The following is an 18,654-nucleotide window of genomic DNA, read 5'->3' as shown; positions in this document are numbered from 1 at the left end:
CACTTGAATAGAGGCAGAGACACCTGTTAAGAGGTCACCATAGAAGGAAGCCAGACAGTCTTGACTCCCCAGACGCCCACAAAGCCCTTAGAAGAGCATCTGACCAAGTAAGGTTTGGAGATCTAAAGACAGATCATGGAGGGCCCTCTCTCCAACCTGCCTCCCCAAAAATGACCATGTCTGGAGCTGTGACAGAGAAGCCAGGTTCTGGGAGAAGAGCTGGGCCCTCCATGCTGTCACTAACCCAGGAGGGGACATTGATAGTGATAAGGGAAAGTGAGGAGGGGAGGGTGGGATGGGAAGGGGAAGAGGGGAACCTTGTTCATCGTTGGCCAAGGAATGAGTTCTGGTGAGTTACCAGTGTCCGTGGGGTTTGGAGACATTTCGGACAAGGGGACCAGTGAGCTGCCAGAACAGGCCAGACCAGGGAGGCACACCATGGCCAGGAGAGGGAGGACGCGATGGAATGGTGTTTCCTTCCCAGACCGGCCCCGAGGACAGGGAGCAAGATGGGGTACCATCTCTATCCAGCCTTGGTAGAATGGCGTAGGCTGGGAGAGGAGACCGATAATGTTTATCCTTGCCAGAAGTCAACTGGGAGACTGGAAGGGTGGGGCGACAATGATCTTACCTAAAAGGGATGCCCAAAGTTGGATTCCAAAGCCCTGGGCTTTAGATAAATGCGGTGGTGGGGAAAGTGCGCCTTAATCATTAAGGAAAGACTTCCTTTCGTTGTAAACAAATACACACAAATTAGTTTTCTGGAATGCATTTATTACACAGCTTTCTTTGGGTTTGGCCCAAGGCTTAGTCTTTTAAGGCTTCGTACTTGACGTGACTGTTCCGCTAAAAGGTTCCCGGAGTTTAGGAGTCTTCTCATTTAGGGAAAGTGACTCAGATCTCTGGGGTCCCATTTCCATCCTCCCAGTTCTTATGCCTTGAGACACCTGGAGCTCCTACCATCCCACATACCCACCAGGTCCTTCCCCTTTCTCAGGCTCATCAGTGACATCTCATCCAATCCTCAGGTACCCTGCCCAGCCTGCCCCTCATCTGATTCCCCAAAACGTGTCTCTTCCTCACGGTAACCTGCATTGTGATTCTACAATAGCTGAGTAGAAGCTCCTCGAGGTCATCTTTTTAAAAAAAGAAAGAGGTCTTGGAGCCCAGAAGACACATTACCATCGACTCTGCCACTGCACCCTAAGGACCAGGGCCCATTTCATGGGTACTGAAATGGGACTACCTCTGTTTTCTGTTCATGTGTTCAGCACTTAGCACAGTGCATGGCCTTAGTGAGTGCTTAATAAACGCTTCTTATTCACCCCTCTATAGCGGCTTACTTATCTGTCATCTTGGGTGAGGTATTCCCCTCTCTGACTACAGTCTCCTTGTCTACAAAATAGAGATATCGTGCCTTGTCTTGCCGCCCTCAGGTGACTTGCAGGGACTTGCATGAGGATCAAAGGAGGGCATGTTGAAAGGACTTCAGGGACTGAGACGCACTGGCCCTGTCAGGTTCTACAGAAGAAATGGAGGCCCAGGGAGGTCACTCAGTCAGGAGCCCTGGACTAGGAGTTATAACCACGGTAAATGGACCCTTGACCAAATGGACGATCTCTGCATCTAAAAACTTAGGATTCTAGAAGCAGAAATTGGACAAAAGTCCCATTTTAGCGACTGGATCATTGTTAGCCTGGCAGGAAAGCACCCTGAGGACCCATGCTTTTCCCTGAGTTGTTTTAACAACTCCTGTGTCTCAGTAAAAGTAAAAGCATCACAATCATCTAGTCTGCAATGGACACTAAGCTGAGAGGTCTCAATAACATTTTAGATTATGGAATTAGGATCTAAAGACAGGCCAAAGTTTTGGGCTGACTAATAAAATGAAAGTAGGATTAAATGTAAAGTCTTATACTTGGGTCCCCCAAAAGTCAATGTCAGCAGTCCAAGATGGGAAAGACATAATTACACAAAAGATTGGCAGTACCTAGTAGACCACAAGCTCAATATGAGTCTTGCCTTTAAAAAAAAATTATTTTAAACCAGCTGAAAAAAAAAAAAACCAATGAAATCCTAAGCCACAGGTAGAGAGTCATGATGTCCAGTAATACGAAAGTGACAGTCCCTTTGCTCTCTTCTGCTGCTAGATTGTGTTCATCCTGGGCACTGCCAATATCAAAGAAAGATACCAATAACCTGGGAGTGCCCAGAGGAGGGCAGCCAAGAAGGCTGAAGGCCTTGAGTTCATGACAGATGAAGATCAATTAGTTAAAGAAACTGGGCATGTGCATCGTAGAGAGGCAGGTGTCTTAGGGATGGGAGAGGGGATGGGGGGAGGGAGGGAATTTGGAACTTTTAAATTATTTTTAATTTTAAATAATAATAAACAACTGTCAAACAATATGAATAAAGTTTTTAGAATAAAAACAAATGTGATGTGAAAGTAGGAGCAGAATTAGCTTGGTTCTATTTGCAGAACGAGGAGCAGTGGGCAGAAACTGAGGAGAGGCTGACTAAGGCTGGGTGGCAGGAAATCATTCCCAGCAATTAGGCATGCCCCAAAGTGGGAGGTGCTACCTGTCAGGGAGGGGGTAGAATAGACTCCTCCTTGGAGATCTGCCAGCAAAGGCTGAACAACAACCAGTTGTTCAGAGGGGTGTTTCACAGGGGATTTCTTTGAGGTGTGGCTTGGACCATCCCACCCTCCAGATTCGGGAACTCTCAGGTCAGCATTCTTTATGCACACCTGCCCACCTCATGAACAGACTGTACATACTTAAGTGAGTTTGTGAAAGGACTTGGGATCTTCCCCATATCAAACATCTACATCACAATATAGTTAGAGAATTTTATTTGCATATAAAAGTCAGGGCCATGTGCTACTATAGTATGACCCTTTGGGTCGGACCAAGCTTGGCCTGGTTCTATTGCTGATCAATACAACTGGAGGTCTGGCTTATAGTGGAGGCGAGGGTCATTTAAAAAACTGAACTGGTCCCAGCCCAATTTTATATCTTGAGACATCAGTAGGGAATTTTAAAATAAGATGCCACCTTTGAGTGGCCCCCACGCACAGAGGGAATGTGACCTGCTTAAGGAGAAGGCTTCCAATGGAGAGCATCAAGTCAGCTTTAGCAACACCCTCATCTCGGTTCTGAGACCCATCTCCAAGAAGACCCCAGAGCTCCTTTATTCAGTATCAGGGCGACGCTTTCTGTCTTTGTTGTCCCGCCAGACACAATAATTCAGGGTTGTGGCCATCACCATCCAAGCCAGGTAAGGGTACATGAGGCGGGCAGCTGTCGGACTCACTGGGTACCAGGACACAGTGGTGGCCACTGCAGCCCCGCTGGTCAGGATGATCTCTACCAGGCCCTGCACAAGGATAAGAGGGAGGGAGTCACCGTCACAGCAACAAGGAGCCTGAGACACCAGCCCAGAAACTTAACGTATGGGGCAATTTCTAGGCAGAAGCTACTGGTCCTCTTAGCTCAGAGAGACTGCAGGTCAGGGCAGGGAAGCCTTGGACTCCAACCTGTGTGACCTTGGCCAAGTCATCTCTCTCAGCCTCTGTTGTCTTAGCTGTTAAATGGGGATAACAGAATTTGTACTTAGTATTTCACACACACACATGCACACACGCACGCATGCACGCACGCACTGCCAAACCTAGATAAAGCTATGATGGAGATAACAAGGAGGGGAACGTCCTTCAAAAAACCTCAAATCCCAAGTGCTGCAGTGGAGACTGCAGCTCCTGGAAGATGGTCCTAGTGAATTTCTGTGGCCACAAATCTCCATCCTCAGGTAGGCTTGTGGGAGGAAAGAAAATTCTGTTTTCCACATTCCTAGGTGATAAGGGTTGTGACCTAGCATGGACAGGTTAGAGGTCAGAAACTAATGCACAGGCTCAAGGAGCTGTGTGAGGATGGGCCTATCAGAGAGCAGAACATGGAGTCACATGGCCAGGGGACAGTGTTGTGGGAGATCCAAAGTTCAGAAAACAGTATAAGAAGCCCCATCTTCCTGCACATGTTGTAGTCTTCCTATAACCTTACTGGGAGGCTACCCATCCATTCAGGGAGAATGGATGTAAAGATTAATAAAGGCTTTCCTGATTTTGCAACAAGTATTGTACTTTGCTTAAGGTGAGCATGTTTCTCACTACTGGGGGCTTGTTAAACGAGCTCACTTCTAACAGGCTGATCCCCAGATGAGAGACACACAGGCTGACTCCAGACTTGGGTAAAAGCCTTTCCAGCTCCCAGCTATGAGGGTGCATCCGGAGATGGGAGAGCAGAGGATCTATTCTGTCATCATTCCCACCACCGTTTATTGTTTATCACTGCTTTCTCACTTAGTGTAACCAAAGGGAGAATCCCAACTTCTCCTGCTGTGCCCACTCCCTGAGCCAGCAAAAGTCCGGAATCCAAACTTACCCAGCCCATCTGGTGAGCACCAAAGAATAAGGGTGGCCAGGCCCAGTTGAGAGCCAGCTGCCCCGCATAGAGTCCGAGGGGCACCAGGGCCTTCTCCGTGAAGCCCCCTAGCTCCTTCCAAACCAGGTAGGAGCCATACCTAAAAGAGGTCACAGATCAGAAAGGAGGTGAGCTCCACGTGGAAGGCAAGGTACAAAGCCAATCCTAGAACATCCAGCTTCGAAGTCACATCCAATGTGACCCCGAACAGACATCACCTTTACAATATTCATGTCAGGTGCTTCTCCCTCCACCCCCTCCAAGACCACCCATCCCCCTTGCACAGCTGTCATTATTAGGAAGTTTGTCCTGACCCCCCCACCTAAATCTGTCTCCCTGTAACTTCCCCACCCTGAGGCTGGTCTCCTCTGGGGGGCCAAGCAGATCCAGGCTAAGCCTTCTCCCATACGACAGCCCTTCAAAGACCTGAAGGTAGCTCCTGCTCAGTTTGCTCTTCTCCACGCTAAACATCCCCAGACCCTTCAACAAATTCTTGTATGAGATGATTTTGAGGCTTTTTGTGGTCTGACTAGGGACTCCAAAGTCTGATATTCTCAAAACTGAGCACAACACTTCAGATGTGAACCGACTTGGAAGAGGCCAGTATGAACCTCACAAATCTGCAAAACATTATGTCATTGGACTGGAGGAAAGAATTGTCCAGGAGGTCTCTGGACTTGTAATTTAATCTATGTGAGAGGACTCCTGGTATGGACATTCCCTCCACTGATGCAGACGGCTCCTCATTGACAAGTTACAGTCTTGGAGGATGGACTGGCTCACTGAGAGGCTAAATGATGGGCCTTCAGTCACTTCTAGATAGCTGCCTGAGGCAGGACTTACACTCAGGTCTTCAGTCTCTATCTTTACTAAGCCTCTTTTCCTCCAGCCTGAGGTTAAATTCATTTTTGACTGCCCCAGCTCTCTTATATTAAGCTTGGAGGACACAAAGGCCTCCAAATCCTTTTCATGTGAGCTGCTGTCTAGTCCCTTTTTACTTGTGCAGTTGTTTTGATTGCATTTTTTTAAAATTTTATTGCCATGTTTTTTATATTAATAATTACATTTCCAAAGCACATCTAAAGTTTATAAAAGCCCAGAGAGACAGATGGTACCAGTATTATTAGAGGTAAGGAAACTGAGGCTCTACACTGGATGGTCACATAGCTAGATGGTAGGGATTGAAGCCTAAACCCAGGTCCCCTGGCTAAGTTCAGTGGCCTTCCTGCTACAAAGCCTCAGCTCTCCTTCTGCCTCTTTGATTACGTCAGTCAGCCATTTTGGAGGTGATCACAGGACCCCAGAGTCCTGGGTGGGAAGCTAGGAAAGACCTCAGAGACCACTCAGTCCAGGGCTTCTGGACTTTCTGGGTGTCCTGGACCCCCTCAGCAGGTGGTGTGGTGAAGCTGACGGACCTCTCTCACATTCAGGTTTTTAAATAATTGAAGGAAATGCTAAATATTAATTAGAGGTGAGTGGAAACAAAGCTGTATTTTTTTCCCACCTAAGGTCACAGACTACCTTAAAATGTCCCTGGACCCCAGATTAAGGACTCTGATCTAGTTCAGCTCCATCATTTTACAGATAATGAGAGCACAGCTCAGAGGGGTCAAGTAGGTAGTCAATGTCAAAAGTGGCATTGGATCTGGGTTAATCCCACAGATGGAGTGGTTCTAGCCCATCGACTCACATCCTTCCTGGTTCCCTTGTGGGTCACATCTGCCCTCCTCTAGAATGAGGGCTGCTGGGTCACAGAGTAAAGATTACTGGAATCAAATCTAGGCCCAAACCCCACTGTACCAACACCCCCAGTCCCTCAACCCTCATACAAACATTTCTCTTCCTAGGGGAATTTATTTCTCCTGTGGCCACTGGAGGGTGCTCAAGCCACAAGACAAAGCAACTGTTCCCATAAAACCCAGTTTCTGCTTCCAGGGAGTTCACCTTTCCCTGATTAGAAATTTAGAGTCACAAGAGACCACTGAAGGGGGTCTTTCTTAGGGACACAGGCAGCTGGGTGGGGCAGCTGTCGAAAAAAAAAAAAAACCTTAATTCAAATCCTGCTTTAGACACTAGCTATGTGATCCTGGGCAACTCACTGAATCAATCACCTTCAGCCTCGGTGTCCCCATCTGTGAAATGGGGATAATAAACAGCATCTAGCCCACAGGGTTTATTGTGAGAAACAAACAATCATGTGAGAAGAGTACATTAAATTGTTAAAAGTACCTTAAATTGTTCCATAAATGGTAGCTATTATGATTATGACAAGGCTTGGCCTGCAAATCCTAGAATCCTGGAGACCAGGAGTCTAATTCTCTAGATAGATATATTAGAATCACAGATCCAAGGAATTTCAGAGCTGGCAAGTAAATGAGAATGTAAAACAGTGTGAGGAGTGGGAGCAGAGAGCATCAGAGCTGGGAAGGACCTCAAAGGCCATCTGGTTCAACCTAGTGATTTTTTTGGTTTGGTTAGGGATTTTAGGCAATAGGGTGAAGTGACTTGCCCAGAGTCACACAGCTAGTAAGTGTCTGAGGCTGGATTTGAACTCAGGTCTTCCTGACTCTAGGCCCAGCTCTCTACCCACGGCACACCTAGCTGCTGAAGGTACCCAGTTGATTCTCGAAGAGTACCCTTTGTTCTCGAAGAGGTCCAAAATGACATCGCCATGATAAAGTGAAATTTCAGTGTGTCCAACTGTGGCTGATCAGACCAATACAAGCTCAGAATGCTCTACCACAGGTTGGGCACAGAGAGTCCAGGTGAATATTTGGGGTGGTTACTCCAAATCTGCACATCCTATGTTTACTTTGTGCTGTACCCAGTAGGTATTTAATAAATGCATGATCTCCACTACAGCAGGGGTCTCAGGACTGGGTGTGGGTGGTACTGTCTATGCCTCCCGACTTCCATTTCATTCTCAAGATAAGCCCACTACAGGAAACAGCCCTCATGCTGAATGACCCTGGATGCTCTTGGACCATTCTGAGCTCCAGGACCCAGGAGCTGAGAACATGCCTGAGGCAGCTGGAGTAGAAGCTAGAACCCTGGACCTGAAGTCAAGATGGCCTGAGTTCAAATCCTGCCACTCACACTTACTAGTTATGTGACCCTAGATATTTCACTTCTCTCAGCTCAGTTTCCTCATCTATAAAACAGGGATCACAAAAGTGGCCCTGAAAAGGGTCACCTCATCTAGCCCCTTTACTGACAGATAGGAAAACTGAGGCTCAGAGACAAACAGACTTGCCAAGGTCACATGGGTTAAGTCACTGAGCCTGGTTTTAAACCAAGCTCCCCTAACTCCAAAGGTAACACACTTTCCATGCTGCCTCTACTTAAGAAGCAAATTTTTCCAGTTCCATCCTTCCCCACCCAAGGATGACAAATGACAGCTACTGAAGGATGCTAGCATCCAGAGGTGAACACCCCAGGAGGAGAAGAACTGCTCAGGTCCATCAAGAACCCAGAAATTCCCAGTGTCCAGGCAAGGAGAGCCCTTGGAGGTCATTGAGTTCAACCCCCCCATTTCACTGATAGGGAAAACTGAGGCTACTTGTGCCCTCCCCCTCCAGTGGTTACTCTGAATCTCCTTTGTATCCATTTATATAGATGTTTTGTGTTCACATTATTATTCAGTTCTCAGTAAAGAACTGAATTCTCCCAAAAGAATGAGAGTAGCCGAGGTTTTGTTTTTGTCTTTGTAGCCTAAGCACTTAGCACATCATGTGGCATGTAATACGCACTTAATAAAGGCTTGATGGATGAATGAATAAATGAATGAATGAAAAGCAGGCCTCTCCCCTACAAATCCCCAGCAAAATGACAAGCAGCCTCCCTCTGAAGCCAGACAGTGATGAGGAACTCACTACCTTGCATTGCAGCCCCTCCCACTGTGGGATGGATTTGTGGGAGGAGATGATGGATGCCTTCCTGAAGGCCATCCCCATCCCCCCTGTCCTGGTGGCCTCCAAGGGGCAAGAGCCAAGGTGACAGCGTGCCCCAGGGGATGGCCCAGGGATGGATGGGTGCTTGGAGGGGCCCAGTACAACTCCCTGGTTCTACAGCAGAGAGAACAAGGTCCCAAGAGGTGGGAATTTGTCCAGATCACGTGGTAAGTAACACAGCTGTGAGTCAGACCAGATCTCTCGACTCCAAAGCCAGCGTTTTGGTTTTGTTGTTATTGGTTCATGTTTTTATCGATGCCTCTTTTTACATCACTGTCCCAATGACATCAATTCCTGACCCCCCCTTACCCTCACGCTGCCAAAGAGAATCCTCTCTGGTCAATAAAAAGCCCAGTCAAGTAAAGCCAACATGGGCCTCATTCCACACCTGCAATCCACCTCTTCTTTGCTGAGAGCCAAGACGCTGGCTTCATCAGCAAGGCTTCTGAAGGCCCAAATGACCACTGTATCCACAGTCTTACCATCCTACATGCCACTGTGATTTAATGTACAAAAGACTATAAAAATCAGTGCCATCCAATAACTGAATGGATTACTTTGTGAAGTACTGAGATCCCCATCACCAGAAGTATCCAAGTAAAGGCTGAATGACCACCTGTCAGGCGGTACCCTAGAGAAGATTTCTGTACTAGGTGAGAAGTGATTCCCTTCTAACTCAGAGTCTATGGTTCTAATTCTACTATTCATTTTTTATATTTAAATCCATGATGGACCTACCCCATAGCTGAATACAATGTCCCCCAGACAGGACCCAGTGTCCAGTAGGGTGGATGCCAAGAAGGCTTCTTCAGAGTTGCATACCACGTTGGAATCTCCTGCCTTGTGAACCGGGATCCCAGGATGCTACCAATATTCGGTAAAAGCGTGAAACCAACTGCAGGGACCCAAGGGGGCGCCATGTCTAGTACGCTCGCTGAAAGACAGACACAGGTGTTCCATTAGAGTTGGTTATAAGCTGGAGTCTAGAGCAGTATGGGCTGGGCTGGGTCAGGGTGGGTTGTGCTGGACTGGGCTGGGTTGGGCCAGGAGGCAAAAGGATTGGTTTTCATTCTGACCTTAACACTACTGCATTTGTCACCATCTCATCCTCATTATTGCTATCGTCACCCTTCATCTTTTTGGCTGGCAGTAGCCCTGGGACAAATCGCCATTCTGCCACTCCTCCTTTATATCCAGTGCCCTATGGACTATTGTAAAGGCATTTAAAAAAATTACTTTTTATCATTGAATAAAGGTATCATTCTCTGTGGGCTGACTGCAAACCGTTCCAGGGCACCCCCAGCAGCCAGCAGGATGATAAGGAAGTGCCTCATCTGTTATTTCATGGTTCCGATCTCCTTTGTTAGGTCTCTGTGTTTTGAAAGGTTTTTGTTCAACAAAACAAAGATTATGAGTATTTGGTACTAAAATAACACTGAGGTGCCACCTCAGACCTATCAGATTGGCCAATATGACAAAAAGGAAAATGACAAACGTTGGATGGGATGTAGGAAAATTGGGACCCTAATGCATTGTTGGTGGAGTTATAAACTGATCCAACCATTCTAGAGAACAGTTTGGCACTTATGCTATAAAACTGTGCATACCCTTTTTTCCACCAATACCACTGCTAGGTCTGTATCCGAAAGAGATCGTAAAAAAGGGAAAAAGACTCACATGTACAAAAATATTTATAGCAGCTCTTTTTGTGGTGGCAAAGAATTGAAAATTGAGGGGATGCCCATCAATGGGGGAATGGCTGAACAAGTACATGGTTATATATGATTATGATAGAATATTATTGTGCTATTAGAAATGACGACTTACATGAATTGATGCAAAGTGAAGTAAACAGAACCAGGAGAATGTTGTACACAGAAACAACAATACTGTGCAATAAAGAACTATGAATAACTTAGCTAGTCTCCTCAATATAATGATCCAAGACAAGCCCAAATAACCCATGGTACAATGTACTACCCAGAGAAAGAACTGATATTATCTGAATAGACTGAAGCATGCTATTTTTAATTTTCTTTCATTCTTGTACAAAACGACTAATATGGAAATGTTTTACATGATTGCACATGTATACTGATTTCTGATTGCTTACCATCTCAGGGAGGATGAAGGGCAATGGAGGGAGAGAGGGATAGAATTTGGAACTCAAAACTTTTTTTAAATGCTTTAAAAATTTGTTTTTAATATGCAATTTGGGGAAAATAAAATACTACATTTAAAAAATATGAGTATTTGGGATGGCCAAACCTATTAAAAAAAAAACACCTTATTATGTTGAAAGAATTGGGAGCAGGGGGCAACAGTGGATTCTGTGGTAATGGTCTGGTTCTAGCATAGTTGGTTGATTGAGTTCTCCATGATTTTTTGAGATCTGCATTTGTACTCTGGGGATTCACCCCCTGTCAGTCCATGAAGGTTATCGAGGTTCTGAGGTATGGTTTAAGTCTAGCTAGCACATCATATCCTAGGTATTCAGGAGGTGCTAAACTCTTAGACCCAGCAGCCATGTGTTGTACACTCTCTACCATTTTCCTGTTATCACCTACACTGATCACTAATTTGGGGATTCCCACGGAACCCTTGTTCAGTACTGGTGGCAGTAACCTGATCCTGAATTGCTACCCTAAACCCCTCAATTTCCGCACACAAATCTGCAGGACTTAGACACAATTTCTTGTGGACACAGCACTGGCTAAGTTCCTATGGATGTCACCCCTGGAGGATCTTTCGTTTCTGCTCTTAAATCTTTCTAGTTTCATTAGCTCAATCGGAGGAGACCACATTTGACAAACCCGATGGTATGTGCCTGTTGGTAGCTTTGATTGTTCATCAGTAAAGGAGCCACCATCTTATTCAAAAAATATTTCTGGAGAATTGTCTTTTTTTAACCTACATATCACATGCTCTAGAAATTTCTCTCCATTTTTTTTCTCCTTGTCTACATGGAAGTAGAAATCTTCTCAAGGTGCCTTAGGGTGATGGGCCAGAGATTTTGTTCCTGTGGCATGGAGTTTTGGTAGGAAAGGAGCAACAAGGAGGGAAACAGAGGCAGGTCCTACTGGAACAAGGGGGAGAATCACAGACCTGGCCCAGACCAAGTCATGACAACAACTGACGGGAAAATGTAAGGAGCTTCCTGCCCACCAGTCCCTATGCCATGGCTCTGCCTGGGCTGAGATGAGCCTGGGATGGTGGAAAGAGTACCACAGAGAGAATCAGGAGACATGGACTCCAATCCTGGTTCCCTCAGTGATTACTGCGTGACCTTAAATAATTCTGATCTCTTTGCTGGGTCTCAGTTTCCCCATCAGTAAAATGAATGACTTATCCTAGATGATCTCAAAGGTTTCTTCTAACTCTGACATCCCCATTTTACAGATGAGCAAACTGAGGCCCAGAAAAGCATAGTGACTCTCAGTGAGAGGTCATAAGGAGCTAGTGAGTGGTGCAGTAGACATCAGAGCTCAATTCAGAGAGTAAGAGGGAAGTTACCTAAACCCTAAGGCAGGGCCGTGACATGCAGCCCACTCCAAATTCAGGGCCATCTCTACTACACTGAGCCCTTCTTTTCAATTCAGGACATTACAGGAAGGCTAGCCCCTAGCCCCAACTCCCACCCCCCAAATTACTGTTCCCACCCCCAGGATCTGCTGAATCTTCCCTCAGCACTGTAGCACAGTGAACAGACCCAGGATGGAGGTGAGAAGCTTGGTCTAAGAAACCACCCTAACAGGGCTGGCACAGGGTCAGAATCAGAAGCCTTTGCCCCCAGCTCCTGGGCTTCCCCCACCAAAGGTCTGCACTTACCAGAGACTCAAAGAGTAGAAGTCCTGGCCAGGGTGGCCCCCTCCATGCTGGGACAGCGGGTGGGGTTTTTAGAACAAAATACACACCTGGCTGGCCCACACCCAGACCTTAAAGATCTAGTCCAACTTTATCATTGGATAGAGGAGGAAGCTGAGGCTGAGAAGGAAGGGACTTATCTAAGATCACATAGTAAGTTAGCAGCATAATCAGTCAGTTCTGAAAAACAAACAAGGAAATGTATCTTCCCTCCTCTTGGTAGAGAGGTGGGGCACTACAGGGGCAGAACACTACACATAATGTCAGACGATCACCATTGCTCGTTTTTGCTTCACTGTGATTGTTATATGGGACAGTTCGATGCAGTGGTGTGGATATCTGGAAACACTTGTGATGTTAGGACAAAAAGACAGCAATAAAATGTATTATAAAGAAATAGTGCAGGGTGGGGGTGTTGTGTGGGGAGGTTTATAACCATGATGGAAAGGCCACATGGCACATTGAGAAAGCCCTGAATTTTTGAGCTGAGAGACTTGGCTCTGGGATTTCCCAGCTGGGAAGTCACTCAGAAGATAGGAGCTGCAGTTTCCTCATCTGTAATATGGGTATACTAAGACTCACACTATTAACCTCACTAGGTTGCTGTGATCCAAGTGCTTTATAAAACATCAAGCTCTTTCAAATCTGAATTATGATTATTAACATGGCTGGGATGAGAACCTGGGCCCCCAACACCCAGTTAAATGCTATTCTCCCAGGCAGATGAGCAAGACCTTCCTCCAGCTCATGGGAGCTCTTCTCCCTATGCCTGGGCTCCTTTCTCTCTCTCTCTCTCTCTCTCTCTGTCTCTCTCTCTCTCTCTCTCTTCCCCTTCCCCTCCCCCCTCTCTCTCTTCCTCCTCCTCCCCTCTCTGCCCCCTCTCCTCTCCTCTCTTCTCTCTCTCTGACTTCCTCCATTCTCCTAAAGCCAAACACCTTGGCCTCCACTCCCTGTACCAATGGTTATAAAAGCTTCAGTTGATCCTCAGCTGCGTGGGCTTGTGCCAGCTGCCCTGGAGCCAGGGCTGGATGACTGTACATTTATTGGACTCCATAGCCTTCTTCCCCCCAGGAGCAACCTGGGTGGGGTTTCTGGGCACAGCAGGATTCCTGTTGTGAGGGTTTTCCCCTGGGGCCTCCCAGAGCCACCACTTCCCCGCTCTGCTGACTTGGGCAGCTGCTTTTCCTTTGGGAGCCTCGTCTGTAAAGTGGGGACCATCCCTACCCAACCCCCTTGTAAAGCGTCAGTGAGAGTCAAACAGACATATACTTATAGAGCGGAAAGGACAATGAGAAAGCAATCTATAATTATGAGCTCACTTTTATAAGCCTCTTGGAACCTCAGTTTCCTAATCTGTAAAATGAGAGATGATCCCTAGTATCTCTTCTCACTCTAAATCTATCAATCCCTCTGAGCCTCAGTTTTCTTATCTGTAAAAGGGGATCACCACCAGACTCCTCCAACACAGACAAACTTGAGATTCCTAGGTTATGAACAAGTTCTAGCTGGTCCTACTGTGCTAGAAAGTCCTCCAGGGTAGACCTGGCACTGAGCTGTGTCTATAGGTCGTCTCAGGACCAGACTAGCTACTCTCCCAGCAAAGGATCACAGCTTTGAAGACCTCCCCTTCCTCATGTTACAGGCAAGGAGTCCCAAAGAGGTTAAGTGATAGTGGAGGAGGAAAAAGAGGCACAGAGAGGGAAGGGAAATGACGTAGCTACTAAAGGTCAGAAGTGGGATTATAATGCAAGTCTTCCTGGCTCCCAAGTCTAGTGCCCTACACCTTCCTCTGGAGGCACTCAACCATTGTCAGTGATGCCAAGAACTGAACCCAATCCTCCATATGTTGTCTGACCAGGGCAGAGGGCAGGGCACTGGCCTTCCCTTCCTGACCCCCAGGCTCAGCTTTCTCTTCAAGTGCCTGGAATGGCATCTAATGTGATTCCGCATCAAAAGGAGACCCAGTGCTCCATGCAGGGATGCAAATGCCTTCTTAAGGTCCAAAAGTCTTTGGAAGTAGCAGAAAAGGGGCTAATGAAGGCCCGTGCCCACTTATACACTGGTGCTGTTCCAGTTTTTGAATATTTGCTTTCAGGTCCTGGAAAGGAAGGCAGTAAGCCGTGGCAGCAGAAGGCTCCAGTGGGCCCCAGTGATTATCATCACAGAAGCCCAGAATCTCAGAGGCTGTTCAGGCCAGCTCTGCCCCTGATGGCACCTGAGGATCCAGTCCCAAAATGCAGCCCCAGCTTTCTCAGCAAAGGACTTTGGGGGAAACTGTTCCTTCCCAGAAGACTGAGGGTTATCATTCACCATTCATCATTCATCACTGATGATTCTGTTAAACACCTTCTACTCCATACTAGGCTTGCGCCTGTGGCCTGAGACTGGAATACAATCCCTGCCCTCAAAAAGCTTCAATTCTACCAGGGAGAGACAATAATACACAGACAGATACAAAATATATAGCAAGTATACTCAAAGTAGATACAAAGTTAAGTACAAAGATTACAAAGTAGATACAAAGTATCCTTTGGGAAGGCAGGGCCTCTAGCCCCCAGAGAAATGGAAAGAGGTTAAGAGGTGCTCTGAATGGTCAGAATAGAAGCCAAATGAGGGCAGGGCCCATTTCTGTCTTTGGACTTAATAAGAGCCCTCCCTAGCTTCAATTCAATTCACTTGCATGTCATGGCATCACTTCCCTGATGTCATGGTTTTCTTGGAGAAGGAAGGACAAACAGCAGGCAATGTAATGCTGGAAGGCCAGAAGGAGGGCAAGCCAGGCAGGGATGGGGGACCAACCTCTGCCAAGGGAAGGAGACACAATGGAACCACTCAGGGCTCACATCTCCAGCCAGGTGTAAGCTCTTTTGGCTGTTCTGGGACGCTATTGGTTCATCTGAGCTTTTGGTCCACTGAAGCCTCCAACTCTTTTTCACCCCCCTGGTGAAGAGCTGGCTGTAAGTGCAGTGTTCAGTCCCACACTTGCACCCTAACTTTCTTTGTGCCGATTCTTGAGGGGCTTTTCTGGAGTGTGAGGAAAGAAGATGGATCCCCCGGGTGAGCGAGCAGAGGTCTGCTATGTGTTAACTTTTTCTGCCTTGACCCAATGTGTGGCCCTGGGCAAGCTACAACCTCTCTGAGCCTGTTTCCTTACCTGTAAAACAGGAGTAGGGGAGCCCCTGTCAGTCCTGACTTTTCCAGAAAGTTAACCAAGAGCAGTGGGTCCCGACCAGGTCATTAAAGAATCTGCTGATTCCTCAGGATAAGACATCTCCCTCCCCCAGCCTGGCTGGCCTCCACCCCTAAAGGCAAAGCCTGCCCAGCAGTCCCAGAATCAAGGAGACAGTACCTCTAATAAGAACTCAAAGGAATATCCAAGTGACCCCTGGGCAGAGAGGTCGGCCACCACCCCTTCCCATCCTCCTCTCCTCCAGGTAAGGGGATGGGGTCTTCCTCTTCACACTTCCAGCAGTAAAAAGTTTACCTTGGGCTGACAGCCAGGACATTCCCAGAGGCTCTGGTTCCAGTCTAACCACTTAGAAACCAAAGAAATCTCAGCCCTTTGGAACATCAGAAGGTATGTGGGCCAGTCTTAGTGGGTAATGATCCAGCTTCCGCTTGAAATCCTTCCATGGTCAGGGAACTCTACCTCCAGAGAGGGGTCTGTTCCACCGTGGGATACCTCCAAGTGGCAGGAACTTTTTGGCTGTCCATTGCTAAATAAGTCTATGACTGGTTAGGCAATCAATCCCCTTCCCCTCTCTGGGACTTGTTTGCCTCATCTCTAAATGAGGAAATTGGACTTCACGATCCCAAAGGTCCCTCCCAGCCCTGTTTCTGAACCTCTTCCTTTCACCCCATTGCATACTGTCTGACCCAGGAAGGGGGGGGGGGGGGTGAAGAGTGTGGAGGTTGGCTGGGCTGGCCTTACAGAAGGCCCCACAGCACCTCAAAGACTAGGGACATGCCACAGGGTGCGGCCCCAGCTCAAGCCTAAAAGCTTGCTGCTGTTTCTTCACTTGTAAACGAGATGAGGGGTGCGGAGGAGGGATCTTCAGTACGGAATGACAGACGGTCAGAGCTACGAAGGGGCTTGGAGCGCATTTAGTCCAATAGCCTTGTTTTGCAGACTGGAAAACAGGCCCGCTAAGGGTGCGTGCCTTGCCTCACGCGGCACGGAGAGTCAGCTAGGGCCAGAGACAGAAGGAAAACTCAAGGCTCAGACCTTCCAAACCCCGCCCCAACACCGCGAGGCCCTGCCCCAGGATAGCTGGATGAGAGCGGATCTACAGGGGCCGATCGGACCCCAGGGGAGAGCCCCGCTCAGCTCCGGGGGCTGGGAGAGGGCTGCAGGTAGCGTGGGGCCACCCCTCACTCACCTGGAGGCTCAGCAGGGACAGGGAATGGATGGAAGGTGCGCCCCAGAGCTGCCCAGACAGGAGACAGCCGAGGCGATGGCAGCTAATCCCGCCCCGCCCAGCTTGGGCCGGGCCAGGGGCCGCCCACTGGAAAAGGGCGGCGCCCAGCCCCCTACTACCCCTCGGGCACCACCTGACTTTCTGGGGAACCTTTGGCTAGTCTTTCAACTTATCGGAGCTTCAGTTTCTCCATCTGCGTTTTAGTTGGTCCAGACATGTGATTTCATCACGGAGGAAACTTCCTCCAAAAAGCCAAAGGCAGCTCCGACGGTCTGAGAGGCTGGAGGCACGAGAAAGAGGGGGTCCGGGAAGCGACTGGAAGCGCGTGCTTCCGAACTTGAGGCCAGTCAGCTCTACCCACTCTGCCTTGCCTAAAATGGCTCTGCCCTCCGGAGGGTTCTAGGGAAGAAAGCGCTTTGGGGACGCCAAAGCTTCGTCAACGTGAAATGATCGTCAATAAGTGAAAGACCCCGCTCTTCCGCAAGCCCTCGGTCCTCCGGCCTCTACTGCCACCTCCCTGGCTCTTTGCCGACTTCTCTAGTGCCCCCTTCTCCCCGCCCGCCCCCGGCTCTCGTGCCCTGCTGGGCTCCCCACCCCGCCCCGCCCCGCCCCGCCCCTCCTGGTCCCTCCCCTTCCTCCCCGCCCCTCCCGAGACCATTTTCCAGGGCTCTTCCTCCAGCCCCAAACCACAGGGCTCATCCACTCATGGCCTCCCAAATCTCCTCTCCTGCTGCGACCCCCTCTGGCCTCTGGCCAGCTGCAGGCGCACGTTTTGCCAATGGTTTCGATTTCATGATCCCATCATGCTCCCAAACCTTATGGTAACAACACTGTCATGGATTCTCAGAGATTTTCTGATCCAATCCCTACAAATCTCAGATAAAAGCCCTGAGGCCCTGGAAGGGTCTGTGATATCTTTGCCAAATTACCCCAAGTAATCAAGGGCAGCATGGAGAAGTGCTCCCATTTCCAGCCAAGGGAGGCTGTGCTGTAGCAGACAGGGCTCTAAACTAGGAGATTGGAAGTCCTGGGTACAAATTTGGGCTCTGACCCTCACTGGACATGTGACCTTGAGCAAGTCTGCCACACATGACCTTCATCTAAGACTTCACTAAAGGCTAAGTTAGAAAAATCATAGAACATTGAGTCCTTTCCTCCTAACAACCCTGATAGGATAAGGGTCATTGTTCCCATTTGACAGACTGGAAAACTGAAACTAACGGCTCAAGGTCCCCCAGTGGCTGAGTGGCAGAGTCTAGATTTAGGTTCATAGTATGTATGTAGAGCTATAAGGGATCTTGGGCAATTATACACTCCAACCCCCACACACACACTCATTTTGTAGATGAGAAAACTGAAGCCCAAAGAGGTTGTGACTTGGCACCCTAAGCTCACAGATGTAGAGCCCCAAGGGACCTCAGAGGCCACTGAGTTATTGATTATGCCACATCATTGCCCCACAATTTTCAGTGAAATCTCATGCTGCTAGGTAGTGCAAACGGCAAACAGCTCAACTGGCATTGAAGGCCCTCCCAGGCCTAGTTCCAACTTTCTGGTCTGATTTCTTATGATGAAATGGCACCCTTTACTTTCTGGGCAACATGGACTCACACACTGTTCTCGCTAACTGGGGGAACTATTACCAGGTACAACTGTGTGTTATCTCTGGTCTTCACACATTTGGGTCTGGGGGACACTCCTTCCTCATCCTTCTCATCCTTCATGATTCAGCTCAGCAGCCCAAGGAACTTTTCCTGATTCCACTCAGTTACTGAATCACAGGCTCACAGAGCCTATAGGATCTATATGCCCTATGGATCAGGTCAAAGGATCCTAGATCAAAAGCTAGGAGGGAAGGAAATTAGTCCAACTGCTTCATTTTACAACTGGAGAAACTGGGGCTTAGGGAGCTTAACTGACTTGCCGCCAGTGGTCACACAC

General features: G+C 48.1%; 1 protein-coding gene across 2 annotated transcripts; it reads right to left on the bottom strand.

Moving 5' to 3' along the window:
* Positions 1-2,837: 2,837 nt before the first annotated feature.
* On the bottom strand, positions 2,838-17,310 carry TSPO (translocator protein). 2 transcript variants are annotated; one of them, XM_072596352.1, is made up of 4 exons: positions 16,675-17,310; positions 9,170-9,365; positions 4,443-4,581; positions 2,838-3,378 (listed from the first exon to the last, which is right to left on the bottom strand). In XM_072596352.1, exons 2-4 carry the CDS (start codon positions 9,349-9,351, stop codon positions 3,193-3,195), a joined length of 507 nt encoding a protein of 168 aa, XP_072452453.1. In that variant the 5' UTR covers positions 9,352-9,365; positions 16,675-17,310; the 3' UTR covers positions 2,838-3,192. The 2 variants fall into 2 exon arrangements, with proteins under 2 accessions (XP_072452453.1, XP_072452452.1); XM_072596351.1 differs by having other exon boundaries at positions 15,780-16,748.
* Positions 17,311-18,654: the final 1,344 nt, after the last annotated feature.

This window comes from Notamacropus eugenii, chromosome 3 (assembly GCF_028372415.1).
Source record: "Notamacropus eugenii isolate mMacEug1 chromosome 3, mMacEug1.pri_v2, whole genome shotgun sequence".
NCBI classification, from domain to species: Eukaryota; Metazoa; Chordata; class Mammalia; order Diprotodontia; family Macropodidae; genus Notamacropus; species Notamacropus eugenii.
Note: the sequence above shows the minus strand (reverse complement) of the source record. Positions and strands in the feature narration are given on the sequence as shown.